The following is a 20,299-nucleotide window of genomic DNA, read 5'->3' on the forward strand; positions in this document are numbered from 1 at the left end:
AAAGGTACTCAACATCACGCATCGTCAGGAAAAACAAGTCAAGCCTCACACCCCTCCCTCAGAATGGCTCTCATCAAAAAGCCAAGAAACACATTTTGGCCAGGATAGACAGAGAAGGGAACTCTCCTGCCTAGTTGGTGGGATTGTAAATTAGTACGACCACTGTGGATGTCAGAATGGAAACTGCTCAAAAACGAAAAGTAGCCTACCATATGATCCAGCACTTCCAATTCTGGGTGTCTATGAATATGCATATGAATGAATGAATGTGAAAATGAATATGAATATGAACACATAAATTTGAAAAGATACATACCCCTATGCTCATGGCAGCACTGTTTACAATAGCCAGGATGCAGAAGCAGCCCAAGGGACCAACAAAGGTCTTGAGTTGCTACTGCCAGACATGGATTTTATCCTGTGGATGATGGAAGCATGTGGAGAGGTCTGAGCAACTGAGGAATGTTACAAAATCCATGTTTTACCAGGCTCTGTCTGGTGACAGAGGAGGGGATTCCCTGGGTGAGGCTAGCCTAGGATCAGGCCAAACTCATGCAGAGGTTACTGCAACACTGAGGAGAGACCACCAACGCTTTGCCTCTCTTTCGCAATATGACATGTGATGCTCATCTTTTCCTTCCCCCAATACTTCCTCTTTCATTATTTGCCTTTGTCGTGGTCTTCTGACACTTGCCTTCCATTCCCTGATTCTTCTTTCAATCATGGATTTCATCATCTTTTACCCCCTGCTTTCTTGGAAACCCAGATGATTCTGATTGCTACATGTCAGACCTGTTTGCAGCATCTCCTATTGGCTAACATCACGAATTCAGTGAAAACATAACTTTTAGTAGGCAGAACGATGTGCTGTGATTTTGTGGCCAAAACCAGCTCTGTAGAGTTTGCACAACAGTGGAATCATGCTGAAAGGAGTGGAAGGAAATCATTTATTTATTGTATAAATATCAAGGCTGACCCAACCTGCCAAATTATTTCAGGAGGCACCTTGGAATCCAAGTAAGTATGAATCACCAGCTGTGACCACATGTCCTGGATTCATGGTTTAATTGCTTGGGCAGGTTTCATCCCCACCCTGAGCTTTTGTTTCTGCATCTGTAAAGAGGGATTTAAATAATCCTAGCCCACGTGAAATCCTCACAAATATTCCTTAAGGATCATTTAAGAGAGACATGAGGGAGTTCCCATCGTGATGCAGTGTAAACAAATCTGACTAGGAACCATGAGGTTGTGGGTTTGATCCCTGGCCTTGCTCAGTGGGTTAAAGATCCAGCATTGCTGTGAGCAGTGGTGTAAGTCACAGACCTGGCTTGGATCTGGCATTGCTGTGGCTGTGGTGCAGGCTGGCAGCTACAGTTCCAATTGGACCCCTTGCCTGGGAACCTCCATATGCTGTGGGGGAGGCCCTAAAAAGACTTAAAAAGAGAGAGAGAGAGAGAGACGTGAAAGAACTTTATAAACAGTACTTTGCAGTAGAGATGTTCTTTGTTAACTTGGAATGATAAAAATTCTGGAATTGTGTAGAAAGCAAGTGGATTTCCATGAGGAAATCTTCCTCCTCCTCTTCCCTTTGATGCAAAGTGAATGAGAGCACTTCTGATTCAGGGCACAGGGGCCGGTGGAGTGCAGGGAGGCTTTCTGCATGATGGGACGTGTGGGGGTCAGGGAGAACATCCCCCACCCTCACCCCAACTCTCACCGATAGGCTTGTGAGGGAGCCTCACCTTGTCTGTATAGAGACAAGGGCATTCACCACCCTCTCAGAATACCTGGGCTCTGGGACTAGCTCCCCCATAATTCTTGGGCAAGGATGGGCCTGGTTCAAGGTAAGGCCTTGAGTTAGAAACCTAGACTTTCTAAATTTGAGTCCCAGCTCTGCTAGTTATTAGTTATGCATTCTTGGATGGTTCCTTAACCTTTCTCTGCCCAAGTTTGGTCATTTGTGAAACGGGAATGACAGCAATACTTAGCTCATAGGGTTGTTGGGTGGATTAAATCAGTTAATGCAGGCCAAGTACTCCGAACAATATGTTTAGCTTTCTATGCCCGTGTGTGTGTGTGTGTGTGTGTGTGTGTGTGTGTGTGTGTGTGTGTGTGTGTACACCCCTCTCTGCAGTCCCATTTGGGAAGCCACTCTAGAATCTAGAGCTCAGGACTTAAACAGGTTGGTTGTCTTCTCCCAGGTCAATCCTCTTCCATTGTGCCCTCAGGAACTCTTGGTTCCTCACAGGCCTGGGGGACATGGGGACTCTAAATGACATAGAAGGGAGAGAGAATACAGAAGGAGGAAGAAGTGCTTAGAAAATCTTTCACAGGACCTGAGAGGACAGGTGGTGAAGAGGCCTTGTGGTTGGGATAAGGTCCTCATAGGTCAGTTCTGGTCAGTTTTCCTCTCAGACAGATGAGGAAAGAGACCCCAGGATGCCCAGGGTCACACATTCTACCGCATCCATCCTGCTGATTCTCTTGTCTCCGTATCTTTTGAAGAAAGACAGAGTTTAAGGAAACAAAAAAGGGTCAACTCTATCATTGCTGGGAACTTAAGAAAGGCAGTTCTTCCCTTTCATAGCACATGTCCCAGTATCCAGCTCAATATTTAGTTGTGTGGTAATTTGTTTAGTGCTTTTTGCCTCCTTGCCTTCATAAGGGCAAGGACCTGACCCATTTCTATTTAGGCTTGGCTCATGGCCTGAACACGGTAGGCACAGATCCCAACCCACATGCAATGACCTTGGGGGGAGATGCTCACCTCCTCCATGGCCAGGAGCAAATGTTTACAGATTTGCCATTGGCCTCACCACCCCCTCACCAACCACAATGCCTGGCCACCAAAACTTGGATACCACCTGAATACTCTGAAATGACAAGATCAGGGTATGCCCTACTGAGAAGATTGAAGGCTTGAGAACTGAGTTATGGACACGTCACCTTGCTTTTATTTATTTATTTATTTATTTATTTTAAAGGAGAGATTTTTTTAAAAATTTCAATACTGCCAATACTTCATCTTTTTTTTTTTTTGTCTTTTTGTCTTTTGTTGTTGTTGTTGTTGCTGCTATTTCTTGGGCCACTCCCGCGGCATATGGAGGTTCCCAGGCTAGGGGTTGAATCGGAGCTGTAGCCACCGGCCTACGCCACAGCCACAGCAACGCGGGATCCGAGCCGCGTCTGCAACCTACACCACAGCTCACGGCAACGCCGGATCGTTAACCCACTGAGCAAGGGCAGGGACTGAACCCGCAACCTCATGGTTCCTAGTCGGATTCGTTAACCACTGCGCCACGACGGGAACTCCTTTTTGTTTTTGTTTTTTGTTTTTTTTTTTTGTCCAATACTTCATCTTTTTTGCATGAGTCTCGAAGAGTCTGCAACGACTTTGGAAATTCTGTTAGTTTTTCTTAGCTGCAGTTTATCTTTACGTGAATATAGGTCATCTCCAGTATTTATTTGTGCTTTTACATTTTAGGATATAAAAACCAATGTAGACTTTTCAATTTCCTTAACTCAAATTTTGCAATAAAACTATTTACTCATTGTGTACCTCAAAGTGTTGCCACATTTGTAAGCTACCAGAGTGACTCTTCCAAGCCGAGAGCTAAACTTCTATTTCTTTAAAAAATTATTTTAATACTTTGTATGTGCCTGCAAAGATAAACTATTTAAACTTTTATTCAATTTAAAAATCGATACAAGCAAATGAATAACACATGTGAAGGGCACTATGTTGATTCAGTTCAATTTGACAAACATTTATTGAGCAACTATTAATGCTGATTTCTGCAACAGGTACAGACTGTGACATGGTCTCAGATCTTGAAGTGTTTACAATTTTTTTTTGGCTTTTTAGGGCTGCACCTGCAGCATTTAGAAGTTCCCAAGCTAGGGTTGAATGGGAGCTGTAGCCACTGGCCTACACCACAGCCACAGCAATGCCAGATCTGAGTCACATTCGCTATACCGTAGCTTGGGCAATGCGAGATCCTTAACTCACTGAGCGAGTCCAGGGATCAAACGTGAATCCTCCTGGAGACTAGATGGGTCTTAACCCACTGAGCCACAGTGGAACTCTTACAATCTTTTTTTTTTTTAAATTGAAGTGTAGTTGATTTACAGTATTGTGTTAGCTTCAGGTGTATTGCAAAGTGATTCAGATAAATACATAGGTATATTTTTTCAGATTATTTTTCACTACAGGTTATTCCAAGACATCAACTATTACTCTCTGTGTTATACAGTAAGTCCTTGTTGCTTATCTATTTTGCACACAGTTGTTTGTTAATTTTTCGTCCCTAATTTTTTCCTCCCCTCCTCCCTTCCCCCTTTGGCAACTGTAAGTTTGCTTTCTATGTCTGTGAGTCTCTATTTTGTATGTAGAATCATTTGTATTATTCTTTAGATTTCACATATAAGTTATATACCATGGTAGTTGTCTTTTTCTGACTTAGTATGATATTCTCTAGGTTGATGTATGTTGCTGCAAATGGCAATATTTCATTTTTTTAATGGGTAATATATACCTCACCTTCTTCTTATTCTTTTTTTTTTTGTCTTTTTGTCTTTTGAGGGCTGCACCAATGGTATATGGAGGTTCCCAGGCTAGGGGTCTAATCAGAGCTGTAGCTGCCAGCCTGTACCACAGCCATAGCAATGCCAGATCCGAGCTGCATCTGCGACCTACACCACAGCTTACGGCAATGCCAGATCCTTAACCCACTGAGGGAGGCCAGTGATCAAACCCGAAACCTCATGTTTCCTAGTGGGATTCGTTTCTGCTGTGCCACGACGGGAACTCCTATCATCTGTTGATTGGTATTTGGGTTGTTTCTATGTCTTTGCTACTGTAAATAGTGCTGCTATGAATATTGAGTTTTAATTTTTTCTCGCTATGTCTAAGAGTGAGATTTTTGGATCATATGGTAACTCTATTTTGAGTTTTTCAAAGAACCTCCATACAGTTTTCCATAGTGACTGAACCTGTGTACATTTCCACCAACAGTTTTCTCCACACCCTCTCCAGCATTTTATTATTTGTAGACTGTTTGTGTTGGCCATTCTTACCAGTTTAAGGTGATAACTCACGGTGGCTTTGATTTGCATTTCTCTAAAAATTAGTGACGCTGAGCATTTTTTCATGTGCCTATTGGTCATCTGTATGTCTTCTTTGGAGAAATGTCTATTTAGGTCTTCTGCCCATTTTTTGATCGGGTTGTTTTTTGTTTTTTGCTATTGAGTTATATGACTGTTTGTATTTTTTTGGACATTAACCCCTTGTTGGTTTCATTGTTTGAAAACTTTTTCTCCCAGTCTACAGGGTATCTTTTCATTTTGTTGATGATTTCCTTTGCTGTGCAAAACTTTTAAGTTTAATTAGGTCCCACTTGTTTATTTTTGCTTTTATTTATTTTATAAGAGAGTGATCTAAGAAAATATTGCTATGATTTATGTCTGAAAATGTTTTGTCTACATTCTCTTCTAGGAGTTTTATGAGGTCATGTCTTATATTTAGATCTTCAAACCATATTGAGTTTATTTTTGTGTATGGAGTGAGGGAATGTTCTAACTTCATCGAATGACATGCAGCTGTCCAACTTTCCCAGCACCACTTGCTGAAGGGACTATCTTTTCTCCATTGTATATTCTTGCCTCATCTTTGAAGATTAATTGACTATAGATATAGGGGTTTATTTTTGGTTTCTCTATTCTGTTCCTTTGATTTTATATGTCTATTTTTTGTGTGCCAATAGCATGCTGTTTTGATTACTGTAGCTTTGTAATTTTTTCTGAAGTCTGGCAGGGTTTGCCTCCAACTTTGCTCTTTTTCCTCAGTACTGCTTTGGCAATTCTGGGCCTTTGTGATTCCAAATAAATGTTAGGATTAGTTCTAGTTCCTTGAAAAATGCCATGAGTAATTTGATTAGGATCACATTAAATCTGTAGATTGTTTTGGTTAGTATGGCCATTTAAACAATATTAACTCTCCCAATCCAAGAGTATGGGACATCTTTCCATTTCTTTGAATCATCTTTGATTTCCTTAATCAGTGTTTTATAGTTCTCAGAATATAGGCCTTTCACGTCCTTGGTTAGGCTTATTCATAGATATTTTATTATTTTTTAATGTGATTTCTAAGTGAGATTCATTTTTACTTTCTCTTTCTGATATTTCATTTTCAGTGTAAGGAAATACAACAAATTCTATATATTAATCTTGTATACTGCTACCTTGCTGAATTCAACTATTAGTTCTAATAGTTTTTGTGTGGAGTATCACATCATCTGCACAGACTGACAACTGTACCTCTTCTCTTTTGATTTGTGTACTTTTTATTTCTTGTCTGATTGATATGGTTAGGATTTCTGATACTATGTTTAATAAGACTGGTGAAAATGGACAGCCTTGTCTTGTTCCAGAATTAAGCAGAAAGGCTTTCAGCTTTTCATCATTGTGTATTATGTTGGCTGGAGTTTTGCCATAAATGGCTTTTATTATGTTGAGATATAGTCCCTCTATATCCACTTTGATGAGAATTTTTTTTTCTTTTTAGGGCTGTACCTGCAGCACATGGAAGTTCCCAGGCTAGGGGTTGAATTGGAACTGCAGCTGCCAGCCTACATCACAGCCAGAGCCACAGCAATGTGAGATCTGAGCCATGTCTGCAACCTGCATCACAGCTCACAGTAATGACGTACCCTTAACCCACTGAGTGAGGCCAGGAATCAAACCCGCATCCTCATGGATACTAGTCAGTTCTTTACTGCTGTGCCACAACAGAAACTCTGATGAGAGTTTTTAAAATCATGAATGGATGCTGATTTTTTTCAAATGCTTTCTCTGCATCTAGTGAGATGATCATGTAGTTTTTGTCTTCTTTTGTAGATATGGTGTATCACATTGATTGATTTATGTATATCAAACCATGCTTGCAACTCTGGAATGAATCCAACCTGACCATGGTCTATGATCCTTTTTATGTATTGTTGGATTCAGTTTTATAATCTTTGTTGAGGATTTTCACATCTATATTCATCAAAGATATTGGCCTGCAACTTTTTTTGGTGTTTTCGTCTGGTTTTGTATCAGGGTAATGGTGGCCTTATAGAATGAATTAGGGAATGTTTCCTCCTCTTCAGTTTTTAAAAACAATTTGAGGACTATCAGCATAAGTTTTTCTTTTTGAGTTTGGTAGAATTCCTCAGTGAAGCCATCCAATCCTGGACTTTTGTTTGCAGGGAGTTTTTAAAATTAGGGTGTCCATGTTCTTTCTTGAAATTGGTCTGTTCAAATTATCTGTTTTTTTAATTGACTCAGTTTTGGCAGGCTGTATATTTCTTTCTATTTTACTAGGTTGTCCAATTTGTTGGCATATCACTGTTCATAGTATTTTTCGTGTGATTTTTTGAATTCTGTACTATTTTTATTTCTTATCTTTCATTTCTTATTTTGTTTGTTTATTTGTATACCCAGGACCTTGCTGTGTGGCCAGGTGTGTTGTGTACCCTCCAGGACTTAGTTGTATATGGAATTATTCACAAAGGAAATGACATAATAAATCAGTTTGGATGGAAGAAAGGGGAAGTAGCAAATTTGCATTAAAAAAGATTGGCCATGTGTTAATGACTGTAAAAACTTGTGAACACTTCAGTCAGAGAGGTCAGGATGGCAGAGTAGGAGGACGTGGAGCTCACCTCCCTCCACAAACAGAACAAAAGTACATCTGCATATATTTTTCTCACTGAAAACTGGCAGAAGATCTCTTAACAAAAAAAGCTGCAAGAATGGCCCCACATAAGTGGGTAAAACAAAGAAAAAGAAGCATCAGGATGGGACCTGGGCCCCTAGGAGGGAGCTGTGAAATACAAAAGGTCCACATGTGTGGCCCCTCACTCTAGGAACCCTCCTTGCCTTCTTGGAGGCCCTCCAGGACAGATAGAGGGACTGGAGGGGCTTGAACTATGCTCATGAGGGGTGTATATGTGTTGTCTTGTGCCAGCTTGCTAGTGATCGGAACAGAGAGACCAGCACAGACAGCTGCCACTTCACCACATTTCCTAGCCCCAAATGTGTGCCAGGTAGGGCTGCTAGTATGTACAACTGCTCAGCACTGAAACTCAGGCTTCAGCAGATGGGCTCTGGTAGAAGATTCAGTGTAGCTGCACAGAGACAGCCTAGAGGGCCTGGAGTGTAGTCCAGCCTAACCTCAAAGCCTATTAGAGCTTGAGTGTGGGGCTGGTGTCTGCCATAGGACCCCCATTATCATTGTGCACAGGACAGGGCATGGATCTGCCAAAGGAGCACCATTATCAGCGTGTTTATGGAGGGGTGAAACTTTGGTGTCAGTGAGTTTGGTGAGTGTGCGCATGACGTGGGTGTGACTAACCTCATAGTCCATTACCAGTGCTCCCATACTGGAGACAGTTCTGGCAGCAGCAGATTTTGTTGGTGAGCACATCAGATGGCAGTGTCACAGAATGGCATGTCTCTGGTGGGCAGCCCTTGGGGAAGGGTATATAGTGGTTCCCTTTTTGGAAAGAGTACTCCAGTTCCATGCACCTCACAGCACAGCTTAGAACTGAATCTGGGGTGCACAGGCTCAGGGAGAGCCCTACCATAGAGGCAGCTAAGTCACAGGTGGCAGAAAAATCACCTTGATTCCTACAGCCACAACACCCTGGCCCCCAGCAACAGTCTAGCACTAGGTCTGGGACAAACAGAATGGAGAAAGTGACACAACCGTGGGCTGCTTCAGAGCAGAACCAGGATTGCCTGCACAGGAGGTGCATAGATTCATGGTGATCAACCATATGGGTCTCGCTTGCTTCAGCACTTACCTCACTGGAGATAGAGTGCACACTTAAGGGACTTATCAAACCCGACACTCAGGGATTCTATTGCAACAAAAGGGGAGCAAAACTCCCCATACCTTCTACAGGGCTGTGATGGCCATAGAGCAGAGGAAGCTCTGCCCAACATCAAATGTAGGCTCTGGTCACCACAATACCAATCAGGTGTAGAGGGAGAAATTGACAGGAATACAATGATAGTAGGAGAATTTAACACCGCACTGAAATTAATGGACAGATCTTCCAGAGAAAATCAATATTGTGACAGAGATCCTAAATGACACAATGAAACAGTTGGGCTTAATTGATATGTACAGGATACTACATCCAGAAAAACAAACAAACAAACAACAGAATACACATTCTTTTCAAGCTTGAATGGGACATTTTCTTGGAGAGACCACATACTAGGGAACAAAACAAGCCTCAACAAATTTAAGAGGATAGAAATTATTTCACATCTTTTCTGACCACAAAAGTATGAAACTAGAAATCCAACACAAAAAGAAAAATGGGAAATAATTGATCACATGGAGATTAAGCAACATGCTACTAAAAACCCAATGAATCAATGATGAAATAAAAGGGGAAATCCCAAAATGCCTCTAGACAAATGACAAAACCATCATTTTTTTTTTGGTCTTGTCTTTTTAGTGCCACACCCATGGCATATGGAGGTTCCCCAGATAGGGGTCTAATTGGAGCTGTTTCCTCCGGCCTATGCCAGAGCCACAGAAATGCCAGATCCAAGCTGAATCCATGACCATAGCTCACAGCAGCGCCAGATCCTTAACCTACTGAGCAAGGCCAGGGATTGAACCCACAACCTCATGGTTCCTAGTCATATTTGTTTCCACTGTGCCATGACAGGAACTCCAACCATGTTTTTTGGAATTTGATCTAACACATAAATTATTCCAGAGAAACACTTCCTCCTCACACTGTGATTGATTCCCTCAGCCAGAGAAAGTCAGGACAGGTTTCACAGAAGACAAGCCACTTGGGCTAACATATGAAAGGATGCAAATAGCAGACTGATGGTGCATCTTGCACTACTGAGTTCCTGACACCCTGTTCACCTATGCTGATACCCAAGCCTAATGCTTCCTTCAGTGTTATTTGATTTTCAACTTTGACCGCTTGATAAAGACTGAGAAAGAAGATAAGCCATTTACAGCTGATGAGGACTCTGAGTTTTTAATCTATATGATTACTTTAATTTGGTTGTTCTATAATTAACTGTATTTGTCTCTATCTTCAACCTGAATATTGTCTGGGTCTTAGTCATATCTCCACCCTAAGCATTTAAGACAGAGCTTTGAAAATACATGCTGACCAATCACAAATATTATTTTATATGGGTACAAGATAAGAGCAAAATTATATTTACTCGTTTTGATACATGATATTGAATGTTTGTATAAACTAAGAATTTACATTTTTTTTGTTAAAGTACAAGATGAGCCCATTAGTACACAAATGAGAAAGTGAGATACATGGGGGCTGGGTGCCCTTCAGGCACAAATGTCTTCCTTCACAACCTCAGCACATCAGATTTTTCAAGTTAGTTGTTCTCTGCTGTGGAATGAAGGGGCACAAAAACCATGTCCTCCGTAATTTCCCCTTGCAGATCAAGGCCATTTCACTGGTTAGAAGATGGTACTGGCTAGATTTTAGTCTCAAACCATGAAGAGCCTTTGTCCACTGAGTTAAATTCCAATCGACTGGACCAGGCCCTGAGGCAAATAGGGCAGCAAATGGTCCCATTAGCTTAGTGAGAAAACCATTGTAGCTGAGTATGTGTTTTGGAGGAAGATGAATGCATACAGTTTCCTCAATGGTTTTGTTTCCAAGAAGAATAAGGCTTTTAATTTGAGTGAATTAAGTTGTCAGTAGTTATCAGGTGACACCCTCATCTTCCATGCTGGATGTGTTTTGTATATCTCTGAGTCAGGAATAGAGAGTTGAATCCTACCCAGGACCCACAGCAGCCTCATGACCTGCACCTGTCTTGGTTCTTCCTGTGATGAGAAGGAGTCTGTGGTTTGAGAAACACATGGGGAGCCCCTGGGCAGGGGTAACCACAGGAGACAAGAACCCACATTCTAAGCAGTTTGCTGTTGCAGGCTTGGGTCTCCCTATTTCCCATAGCGACCCTCATCATGGAACTGGCACACACTGAATACCGGCATTTCAGAGCAGCAGAAGACTTGCCAATCATTCTTCATATTAGCTTATTTATAACATGTTTTGATCCACAGCTGTTGGGAAGCCCCTTGCACTCCCTGAGCCTCAGTTTCTACATGACTCTACTTCATGGTGCCCAGAGAAGGTACCGAAAGGGGACAGAAACACATCAGAATTCCTAGGACTTTCTATCCTACTTTGCCTCGGGATCATCTTTGAGCCTCCAAATTCTGTCCTTTGTTGATATTCGACCTTGCAGCTTCTTCTCTCCTGGTTACCTCTCTGTAGGGCTCCATTTCCCAGAGATTCCAGGGGTGTGCCCCACACTGGGCCTGGCCGTATGTCTCACTGCCTCCATGGGGAGGCTGCTCCCAAGGGAGGGGACTGTAGGGCTTATAGCCCGCAGCCCAGCACAGGACCTGGACCTGACAGTCACCCACTTGGCCTTGAGTCAATGCACAGAGGAATAGGTATACTCACTGCATTACAATTTCCAGTGGCAGCTATGGATTTTAAGAGGTGCCTCCTGGAGAAAGCCTGGACCCAAAGATGACAAATGATGATGGTAGAAATTTCATGCTGCACGACACACACCCCAGAAAATCAAAGAGGGCAAGTGACAGAGCTGGGACTCACTGCATGCTACCAATGAGCCACTCACCCACTCAGGTCAGTGTGAGGCAGCTCTGGGGACTTTCAGGCCAGAAGAACTGAAAGTGAAAAAGGATAAAGAGAGAGAGAAGTGCACAAGGTCCGCTTAAATGTCTTCCATTTCCGTTGAGGTTTAAGAACATCAGAGGTTTGGTTTTTACATTGTCCATGGTTCTCTGCCAAACAGAGGCAAAACTTGGTTCAGAGGGATACTAATGAGCTGGATGAATTTCTCTCCCATCAGGTGTATGGCAGTGTCTCCCAGGTGACACCCAACTTCTAGCTGTCTATAGGACTCCTCCTACCAGCTGCATTAAAAAAATTCCCTACTGGTCAAAGAGTGGGGCATCCAATCTGATGCCCTTTGCCCTGGATGAAAATATCATGCCAACATTTTTGAGACTTTTGTGCTGTATGAGCTACATCTCGGTGGATAAGGAGGTTGGGGTCCACTTGGCCATTGGGTTTCTTTCCTGTGTCACACCCTTCACACCCATTGTTTGAGAAGTGGTGGTCTTCCTATAGAGAAAGGTCCTTTCTTGCTTCACTTCTGTCTGACTCACTGTCTACTGCAAGACTCTCTCAGTGGGATATAAATCAGCCCAAATTAATGTTTTTGGTATAGCTATCACCATCTCCTCCAAGTCCTGCATCTCTTTCTGGAGCCGTCTTGTCAATAGAATGCTGATGGATAATCTAGAATGTCCAGTGATGGTGGCCAAGGCCCACCAGGCCCTCTGTTGTATTAACTATCCAGGAAGATGGTGTGGTCACTAAAGAGTCACAGGGAAAGGAAACACAAGGGCCCAGATTTCTCATGATGACCACTTCGAGTCCACCAACCTTTCTGATGCCCATCACTGCTAGGTACCAAGGACAGAAGGGTGACTAATACTCAGACTGTGTCCACGCCCTCGATCTGTAAGGGAACAAGGTGTGGAAACAAACCAGCCTCCTGGAGAATAATAGAAATGTGCTCAGGGGGATAGGAATTGCCTAGAAGTGGAAGTGGTTATTCCTGGTCAAGGAAGTTGGTTAGAGATGACTCTAAGATAGACTATTCTTTCTGAGCTGAGATTTGAAGAATGAGAAGGTGCCTTATTGGGGAAGTAGGGGTATTTCTAGGCAGAGGAAACTGCATGGGTAAATATTTGTAGATGTAGGTTGTCTGGAGGATTTCAAGTATTTTGGAGTGCAGGCAGCTTAAGGGAGACTTGGCATTATATAGGAGATTAATGGCTAATGGTTTTATTTGAGTTCTGTAACCTTCGGACTTACTGATAACACTTATTGAGTTGTTATTGAATTCTCACAGAATATGAGCTCAAAGGAGGTCAAACTTGAGTGTCCATGGCGCTTTGCCAACTATCAAGGGGGGGAGGGCTCCTGCAGCAAGAGCACTGGTGTTTTTCACTGGCTGCAACCCCAGCTCCACCCACTTCCCAGCATATAAATCTTTCAGCCTCAGCGAGTCATCACTGAGTGTGAAAGCAGCAGGCAAAGTGCAGCACAACCAGCTAAAAGGAAAATCCGAGGAGAGAATCACGGAGGACAGTGGCCATGGACCTGATCCCAGGCTTTTCCACAGAAACCTGGGTTCTCCTGGCTACCAGCCTGGTGCTCCTCTATCTGTGAGTAGCCGTCCAGACTTGTCTGCTCTGTTCCCTTGGACTTAGGTGCTAATCAGGTCTCCCTTTCCCTTTACGGATTTGAAGATCAGATTTAATGGAGGGAAGGGTGCTTAAGCTGTGGGTCCACAAACAGCAAAGGGAGTATTATTGATATTATTGACATTGACTCAGTCCCGTGGAAGGAGTAACCAACCTCCTGCCCCCAAGTGCCTATTTTCTGTAGTTGGCAGAGTTTAGTGACATTATTTGCTCCCAGGGAAGATCTTCTGATGGACGACCAGTTTCCATGGACCAGAATCCACCAGAGGAAGATTTTAACCAACAGGTCCCTGTGCAGTGGGGTACCCTCCCCTTTCCAAGCTCTGGGGGTCCTGGAGACATGAAGTCAACTGGGTTTTTGTCCCATTGTCTTCACCTCCTGGGTTCTGGGTCTGCTACCAGAGATGTGTAGAAGGATTGTCCCTTCAGGGGTTCCTGGTCCCTTTTCTGCTATCCCAGGTGTCATTTACACAAGGCACCTGGTCACCCAGACTTTGTGGGAGGTGGGGCTAGAAACATTGCCTGTCTCTTCAGACTCAGGTTTCCCCCCTTTCCATGCCCCTCTTTGGCACTCATCTCTAAGAGTGCCATCCCTCCCACTTTTTCTATGCCCAACTCTCTAGCCCCCAAATCAGAAATCTGTAGAACAGAGGAGTCTTGGCAGAAATCTGGATATTTTATTCATTTCTTTCACTTTCCCCTCCTATCTCTGGAAGGATTATCATTAACACAGAAACTTATTTTCCCTATGATATGAAATCTGCTCACGACCCATGCAAGTCTCAAAGTCCAACTTGTATTATAATTATTTTTCCCCTTTAAGTACAGTACTAGACAAGGAATCACAGTCATCTAACAGTGTGGGATTCTTGACACCACAGAACAGGTTGGGAAAGGGATTACTTTAAAGGAGTGGGTAGGAAAGGCCCATCTCCATGTCACATTTGACTTCTATCTCAATTTCACTTTTATTAGAAAACAGCAAGAAGTCATGATGACATGAACTCTATAAATGTTTTAATTCTTGGAAAGTAATGGTAGTGATTCAGGTATGTGCAACACGTTTTCTGTCTCCTGACATTTTAAAATTGATAGCTTTTAATTCATTCTTCATCGTAGATTTGTTAATGATATAAGACAATTTCCCATATGTTCTTTCTGAAGGATAAAAGAGATCTGCTCTTCAGTATTTTTGATCACAAAGGTAGATAAATAAGCTGACATTTCTAGAATCATGTCAGGAAAATGAAATCTAGTGTAGAAAGATATATTTCTGTGATGGATATAGGTTGTTTTAAATACACCTGCCAGCAGGTTATTTTAATCTTCAGTGCAGGCGAGTAAGCGCGCCTGGGAGCCAGTGATAATGGGGGAGGCACCCAGGGAGGGTCAGGATGCAGGGAGGAATAGTCCTCATTCCTCAGAGCAGACCTCCCAGCGATGATCGTCTGACCTGGTCCCACCGGAGGTCAGCAGAGTTGGCATCTCATCCGCTTGAAGCCTGGGGTGGGTCACCATCTAAGTCACATGATGTGTGGTCCATCTGGCCCTGGGGCTGTTACTAGGTAGTGTCAGCACCAGGCAAACGTCACAGTCGCCTTAGAAGATACTGGTGCAGCCAAGAGTCAGTAGCTGCAGGCAGAGTTCTCCTGATGCCAACGCAGTGTGAACGCAATAAGAATGATTGGCTTTATTGTAAGGCCCTTCCTTTTTACTCAAAGAAGCTTTCCCAAACCATAAGAAGCTGGAAAGTAATCCAAGAATTCACCCAGACCACACTCTGCCTTTATATGAAATCATGTGTGGTTAGACACTGGACCAGATCTTTCCTTGGGACCAATTCATTCAGACACATTCATTCAATGTTTTGGCATCACTTTAAAAAATATTAAAAGTATAGTTGATTTACAGTGTTGTGCCAATTTTTGCAATATAGCAAAGTGTTGTGCCAATTTCTGCAATATAGCAAACTATATACATATAGTTTTCCATCATGGTCTATCCCAGGAGATTGGCTATAGTTCCCTGAGCTATACAGAAGGGCCTTGGACTTAACGTCTCTTCATTCTAAATGTAATCGTTTGCTTCTGTTAATCCCAACTTCCTGCCAACCCATTCCCTCCCCTCAGGCCCCACCCCTGGTAACAACAAATTTGTTCTCTATGTCTGTGACTCTGTTTATATTGTGTACCTAGGTTCATTTGTGCCATATTTTAGACTGCACATATAAGTGATATCATATGGCATTTTTCTTACTTACTTCACTTAACATGATAATCTGTAGTTGTGTCTTGGCATCAGTCTTGAGTTCATGCAACACATTGAGAGTTTAGAAGGAGAAACTGATTTTCCCTGGTTATGATGGCTGAGGAAGGAACTAGGGTGGGCATAGCCCAGGTCACTCCCTTTTTGGAAACTGATGTCCGCTCCTCCACCAACTCTTCTGGAGGAAAGATCCAAACACTCAGCTGTGCTTGGCCAAGGTGCCCATGCTGCATCTTCAAACAATGCAATTTCCCTCATGCAATTTTTGTGTTTATTTTGTCACATATTCTAAGATGTGATGGATTTGTACAGAATATCTGGGACCTGTAGCATCAAAGAAGAGACAGGTCTTAATCCACCAATCTGAAACATTTTATGGCTATTCATTTTATACCACACAATGACTTTTTTTTTTGCTATTGGCAAGAAGGTACCTGAAGTGTGAAAGGCCTACTTTTAGCTGAAAACACCTGCAGGACATGTTGAACCATTTATACATAGCACACTTTTCAGCCCCGTCTTCCTAATTTGCCTCTACAGTATTGGTCTTGGAGGCTTAGCAACTTCATGGTTAAAACTGTTGCTGGCAACCTCTTCCCTCAGCCTCTCTTTTCCTCCAGTCTCATCTCTGAGTAACACCAGGCTGAGAGGATCTGCAAGAATTAAAACCCAGAGTTGTGGAATTCCACACAGGACACAGGAAGATGAGTTCTGGGTCCATGAGGCATAGAAAGAACCAGTCTTAATGGCTTTTGGGGATAGTTAATGCACAGAGGCAGTAAAGTAACTATTTTGTGACTGAACATCTTGAAAAAATGAGTGTGCTTGGGGCACTGTGCTTAGCAGGTGAGTACCATAAGTTGTAAGCCCAGGTACCATTTGAGAAAGAATGGTCTGGAAATGGATTCACGAGTCATTGGTTCATTTATGAACTTATATTCAGGGAACATATGGTCACTCACCCTTCTCTGTAGCTCAAGTCAACCAAATTGCCTAAGGACAGAAACTTGGGTGTGGCTGAAAGGTACTCACATTTCTGTTATGACAATAGAAGCACTATTGTTTACTAAAGTATGATTATGAAGATAGATTCAAGTAGAATGAAATCCTGACATGTCAGGGCATAGAGGGAAAGAAAAGCACAAGAATCTCCATGAAAATTGCAAGAACAACGTCACAGTAGGGTCTCCGTAACTTACTGTTTTTATGAGGGGCACATTTAAGCGAAAGCTCATTGTGGACACGGAAAAAGAAATTTCCCATTTCTACTTTGAATGAGACTCTCCAAATCATCCAGGAGTCAAGTTATGAAAGAAATCTGAGGAATTCCCTGGAGGACTTCCAGCCCGAACCTCTCAGGAGCACTCACAGCCAAAACATCTGTCGAGTGTTCACTCTACAATTCACGAAGAATTGGGCTGCTTTGAGCTAATCATCGTTACCTTCTGTGGGTCTCATAGTGGTGCTGGCAGAGGAGGTGATGAGTGAGTGTAACTACTGCTTTGGGAGTTGCCGATATTATTTATTGCCTACATGTTACCTCCCTAGGTTGACTGTTCCAGGTCTGAGTCAGTTATGAGGCAGCACCTATTCCATAATCCCTGTGACCTGGTTTTCTCTTTCACTTTATAGATATGGGACTTATTCACACGGACTTTTTAAGAAGCTGGGGATTCCTGGGCCAAGACCTCTGCCTTATTTTGGAAATATCCTGGGCTACCTGAAGGTGTGTGTGGTCTGAACTCCCTCTTTACTTCTTATGGTTGCACATTCCAGCTGAGTTCCACAGTAAAACTGCTCTCCTCGGGAGGAAGTTCTGAGATTTCATACCTTGTAGAAATGACGTCTTGGGCCCCACCCAGCACATTGCAGGTTTTACATCACACCTCTATTTGCAGTTGTCAGGAGCCTCAGGTTTTGCCTGAATCCGACAGCCCAGCTCTCTGGCTGATTCAGTTCAGGACTTGATGTTCTGTCTTGTGAGTATTGTGAAGAGACCCTTCTTCCAGGTGCAGATTCCCAGAGAGGCACAGTCCTCCTTAATATCAGGAGAAAAGCCGGAAGGGGCTCCTGGTCATTGCCCATTCAGCTGCATTCCTTAGAGTCAGACTTTCCTGTTGGCAGCATAAGCTCTGGATAGCGTTTTCTTCTTCCTCCTGGTTTGCTGGGTAACTTCAGTTTCTAAGCAGCCTGAGTGTTTACCTTTGGGTAGTTTTGCATGAGCTCGAATCCATTCACGATCTGCTAACACCTGCGGTTATTTCTGTGGCTCTATTCCACTTTTGCTACCCCTGACATCTTTTGGGTTTTAAGGAATGGGGCAAGAGTTTTCTCCTTCACTTTTGTGCCTTCAAAGGAGGCACTTTTTGGGTGCCTCTGAGCAGGGAGTAGGTATAACAGGGGCAAGATGGTGGTTGTCTATTTACTTCAGCTAGTTAACCACTAAATAGGATGTGGAGTTTTTTAAACAAGGCAGAATCACTTATATAAAATAAATCAAAACAGTATGACTTGACAAAATTATTAAAAATTTAATTTAACTGAATGGAATGTGCGAGGTGACACATGGATTGTGAATTTTGGCAGAGCCTTTGTGGTTAATTCAGCTCTGATGCCTCGCCCAGGGCCTGGTGCCAGAACTAAGGGTCATGAACTAAATCTAGGTGCCCAGAGAGAGAGTCTTGTATGCAGGCTGCTCTCTGGCTCAGATTTCCTTTTCTACAGATGTGAGTTTTTCCCCTCAGATCCTGACTCTTCCAACAGAGGCCCTCACTGTATCATTACTGCCTAACATCTTCCTGTATTTTTTTCCCCTCTGAAGAAGCAGTACTTTTCTTTCTACTTGTCTCAGGTGAACGTCTTAGCAGATGCACCCAAGACCCACATTTCTTGGGCTTTTATTTGCAAAGTCAAACCATCAAATATCACAACAGAATCTAGTTACAGGAAGTTTTTCTTTAATTGTTTCTTTTTTAAGTTACAGAAGTGAAAAGTCAGGGTAAGTGTTTGAATTCTTTGTGAACTTGTGGCATCTTCCTATTTGTGTGTGTGTTGATCTGGACAAGTAGAAAGCGAGTCTGTTTTGCGATTCATTTACTCACTTTCTTAATGCACAAGGCTTAGACCCATTTACATTTGCTAGACCAATAAAGCTCACTGGTGTCTTTAACTTCCTCCTTCTGCTGGAATTCCAGAGAGGGCTCATGAGAGAAATGGAAAGGATGTTTAGCTGGGAGCTGAAAGGGTGTCTAGGCCACTCTAACTTTCCCCCCAGCTTCAGTTTTCTCACAGAAGACAAGGAGATACTGAATATTCTCAGGCAAAGGTAAGCCTTCAGTATCTATAACAGTTGGAGAAAATTCAAGTGCGATTTTAAGTTCTCGTTTCCCATATCTCCTCTGTTTCCCCTCCTTTGCTCTGAGACGTCTCTGAGTAAGAATTATCCCTGCAACTGCCTGTGCAAAACAGTAGCCTGATTTCACGAGTTGGAAGACATTTTTGCCTCCTAAAGAGGTAGGGTTCAATACATTCAGATTAATACTCTAATTTTGTTTCTTCTTGCAGGGTGTTGACCATTTTGATAAAAAGTGTTTTCAACAGTATGGGAAAATGTGGGGGTGAGTATGATGTTCTAGAACCTTCCATTGCCTAGACTTGCTGGGATGTGGCTCCCCCTTGTGGTGTGGAGGACCCTCTTAGCTCAGCTCCTGGGGAGGAAACCATCTACTGTAAAGCTTTGGAGGCTTGTTCCACCAGGGACCCCAGATGTCACCAGGTGTCCAGCTCCCCAGTCTGAGTCAGGCCTGCAGAGCTGCAGGTCAGCACTTTTCTCCAGACTTGGAGGCTTGGGGACCCCAGCATCTCTTTACCCAGTGTCTTGCTATTCCATCCCCCCCCCTACCCGCCATTTTTCCTTCCTTAAGGTGCCCCCCTCTTCTTCTTTTTTGTCTATACCCACAGCATGTAGAAGTTCTCTGGCCAGTGATTGAACCCATGTCACAGCAGTGACCTGAGCCACAGCAGTACAACACCAGATCCTTAACCCACCGAGCCACTGGATAACTTATAGGATGGCTTTAATTGCATAAAATGCATAATTCCAGACCCTTCTCATGTGTGCACATCAATATATATTATTGCCCCTTCCCACATGATTCACTTTTAATTAAAAGCCACAATTCCTTTATTTATATTTTGGATTTATCATGTCGGGTTAGAAAACACTGGAGAGGACATCGGCATACCGTATGGCCTGTGGTGGGGCTTAAAAATCTGCATTTTAACTGATAGTGTAAGAAGTGCTAAGGCAAGTGTGAGGTCATGAGTGTAAAACATTACCTTCCTCCTGTAAACCACTGTCCTTTCTTCACCCATGTGTTTTTTTTAAAACACATGAACGAAAGAAGGGGATCATCCAAGAAAAAAAATTATTCAGTGGAGAGCAGATTATGTGCCTCCTCACTCACTTCGGTCACTGCTTCAGCACTAAATACACTTGACACCCACTTAAACCCTCTGAGGTTTAGAATAGTTTTTAGAGGCTGGCAGCAGTAAATACAGTGATTCTCATCCATTGTTACAGGTGATCCAAAAACCAGTGGAACTCCCTCTGTGACGTCAAAGGAGGAATAGGTGACTTATAGGAAATCTTCCACTGTGTCCAGTGAT

General features: G+C 42.9%; 1 protein-coding gene across 1 annotated transcript in view; it reads left to right on the forward strand.

Moving 5' to 3' along the window:
* Positions 1–13,174: 13,174 nt before the first annotated feature.
* The window catches only part of LOC125127076 (cytochrome P450 3A29), a 40,230-nt gene continuing 33,105 nt past the window's right edge, over positions 13,175–20,299 (forward strand). The window contains exons 1-3 of the mRNA XM_047779604.1: positions 13,175–13,327; positions 17,264–17,357; positions 19,196–19,248. Of these exons, the coding sequence (XP_047635560.1) occupies positions 13,257–13,327; positions 17,264–17,357; positions 19,196–19,248 (218 nt within the window). The 5' untranslated portion in view covers positions 13,175–13,256. The remainder of the gene's footprint in view (positions 13,328–17,263; positions 17,358–19,195; positions 19,249–20,299) is intronic.

The sequence above is a fragment of the Phacochoerus africanus genome, chromosome 5 (genome assembly GCF_016906955.1).
Source record: "Phacochoerus africanus isolate WHEZ1 chromosome 5, ROS_Pafr_v1, whole genome shotgun sequence".
Taxonomy (NCBI): Eukaryota; Metazoa; Chordata; class Mammalia; order Artiodactyla; family Suidae; genus Phacochoerus; species Phacochoerus africanus.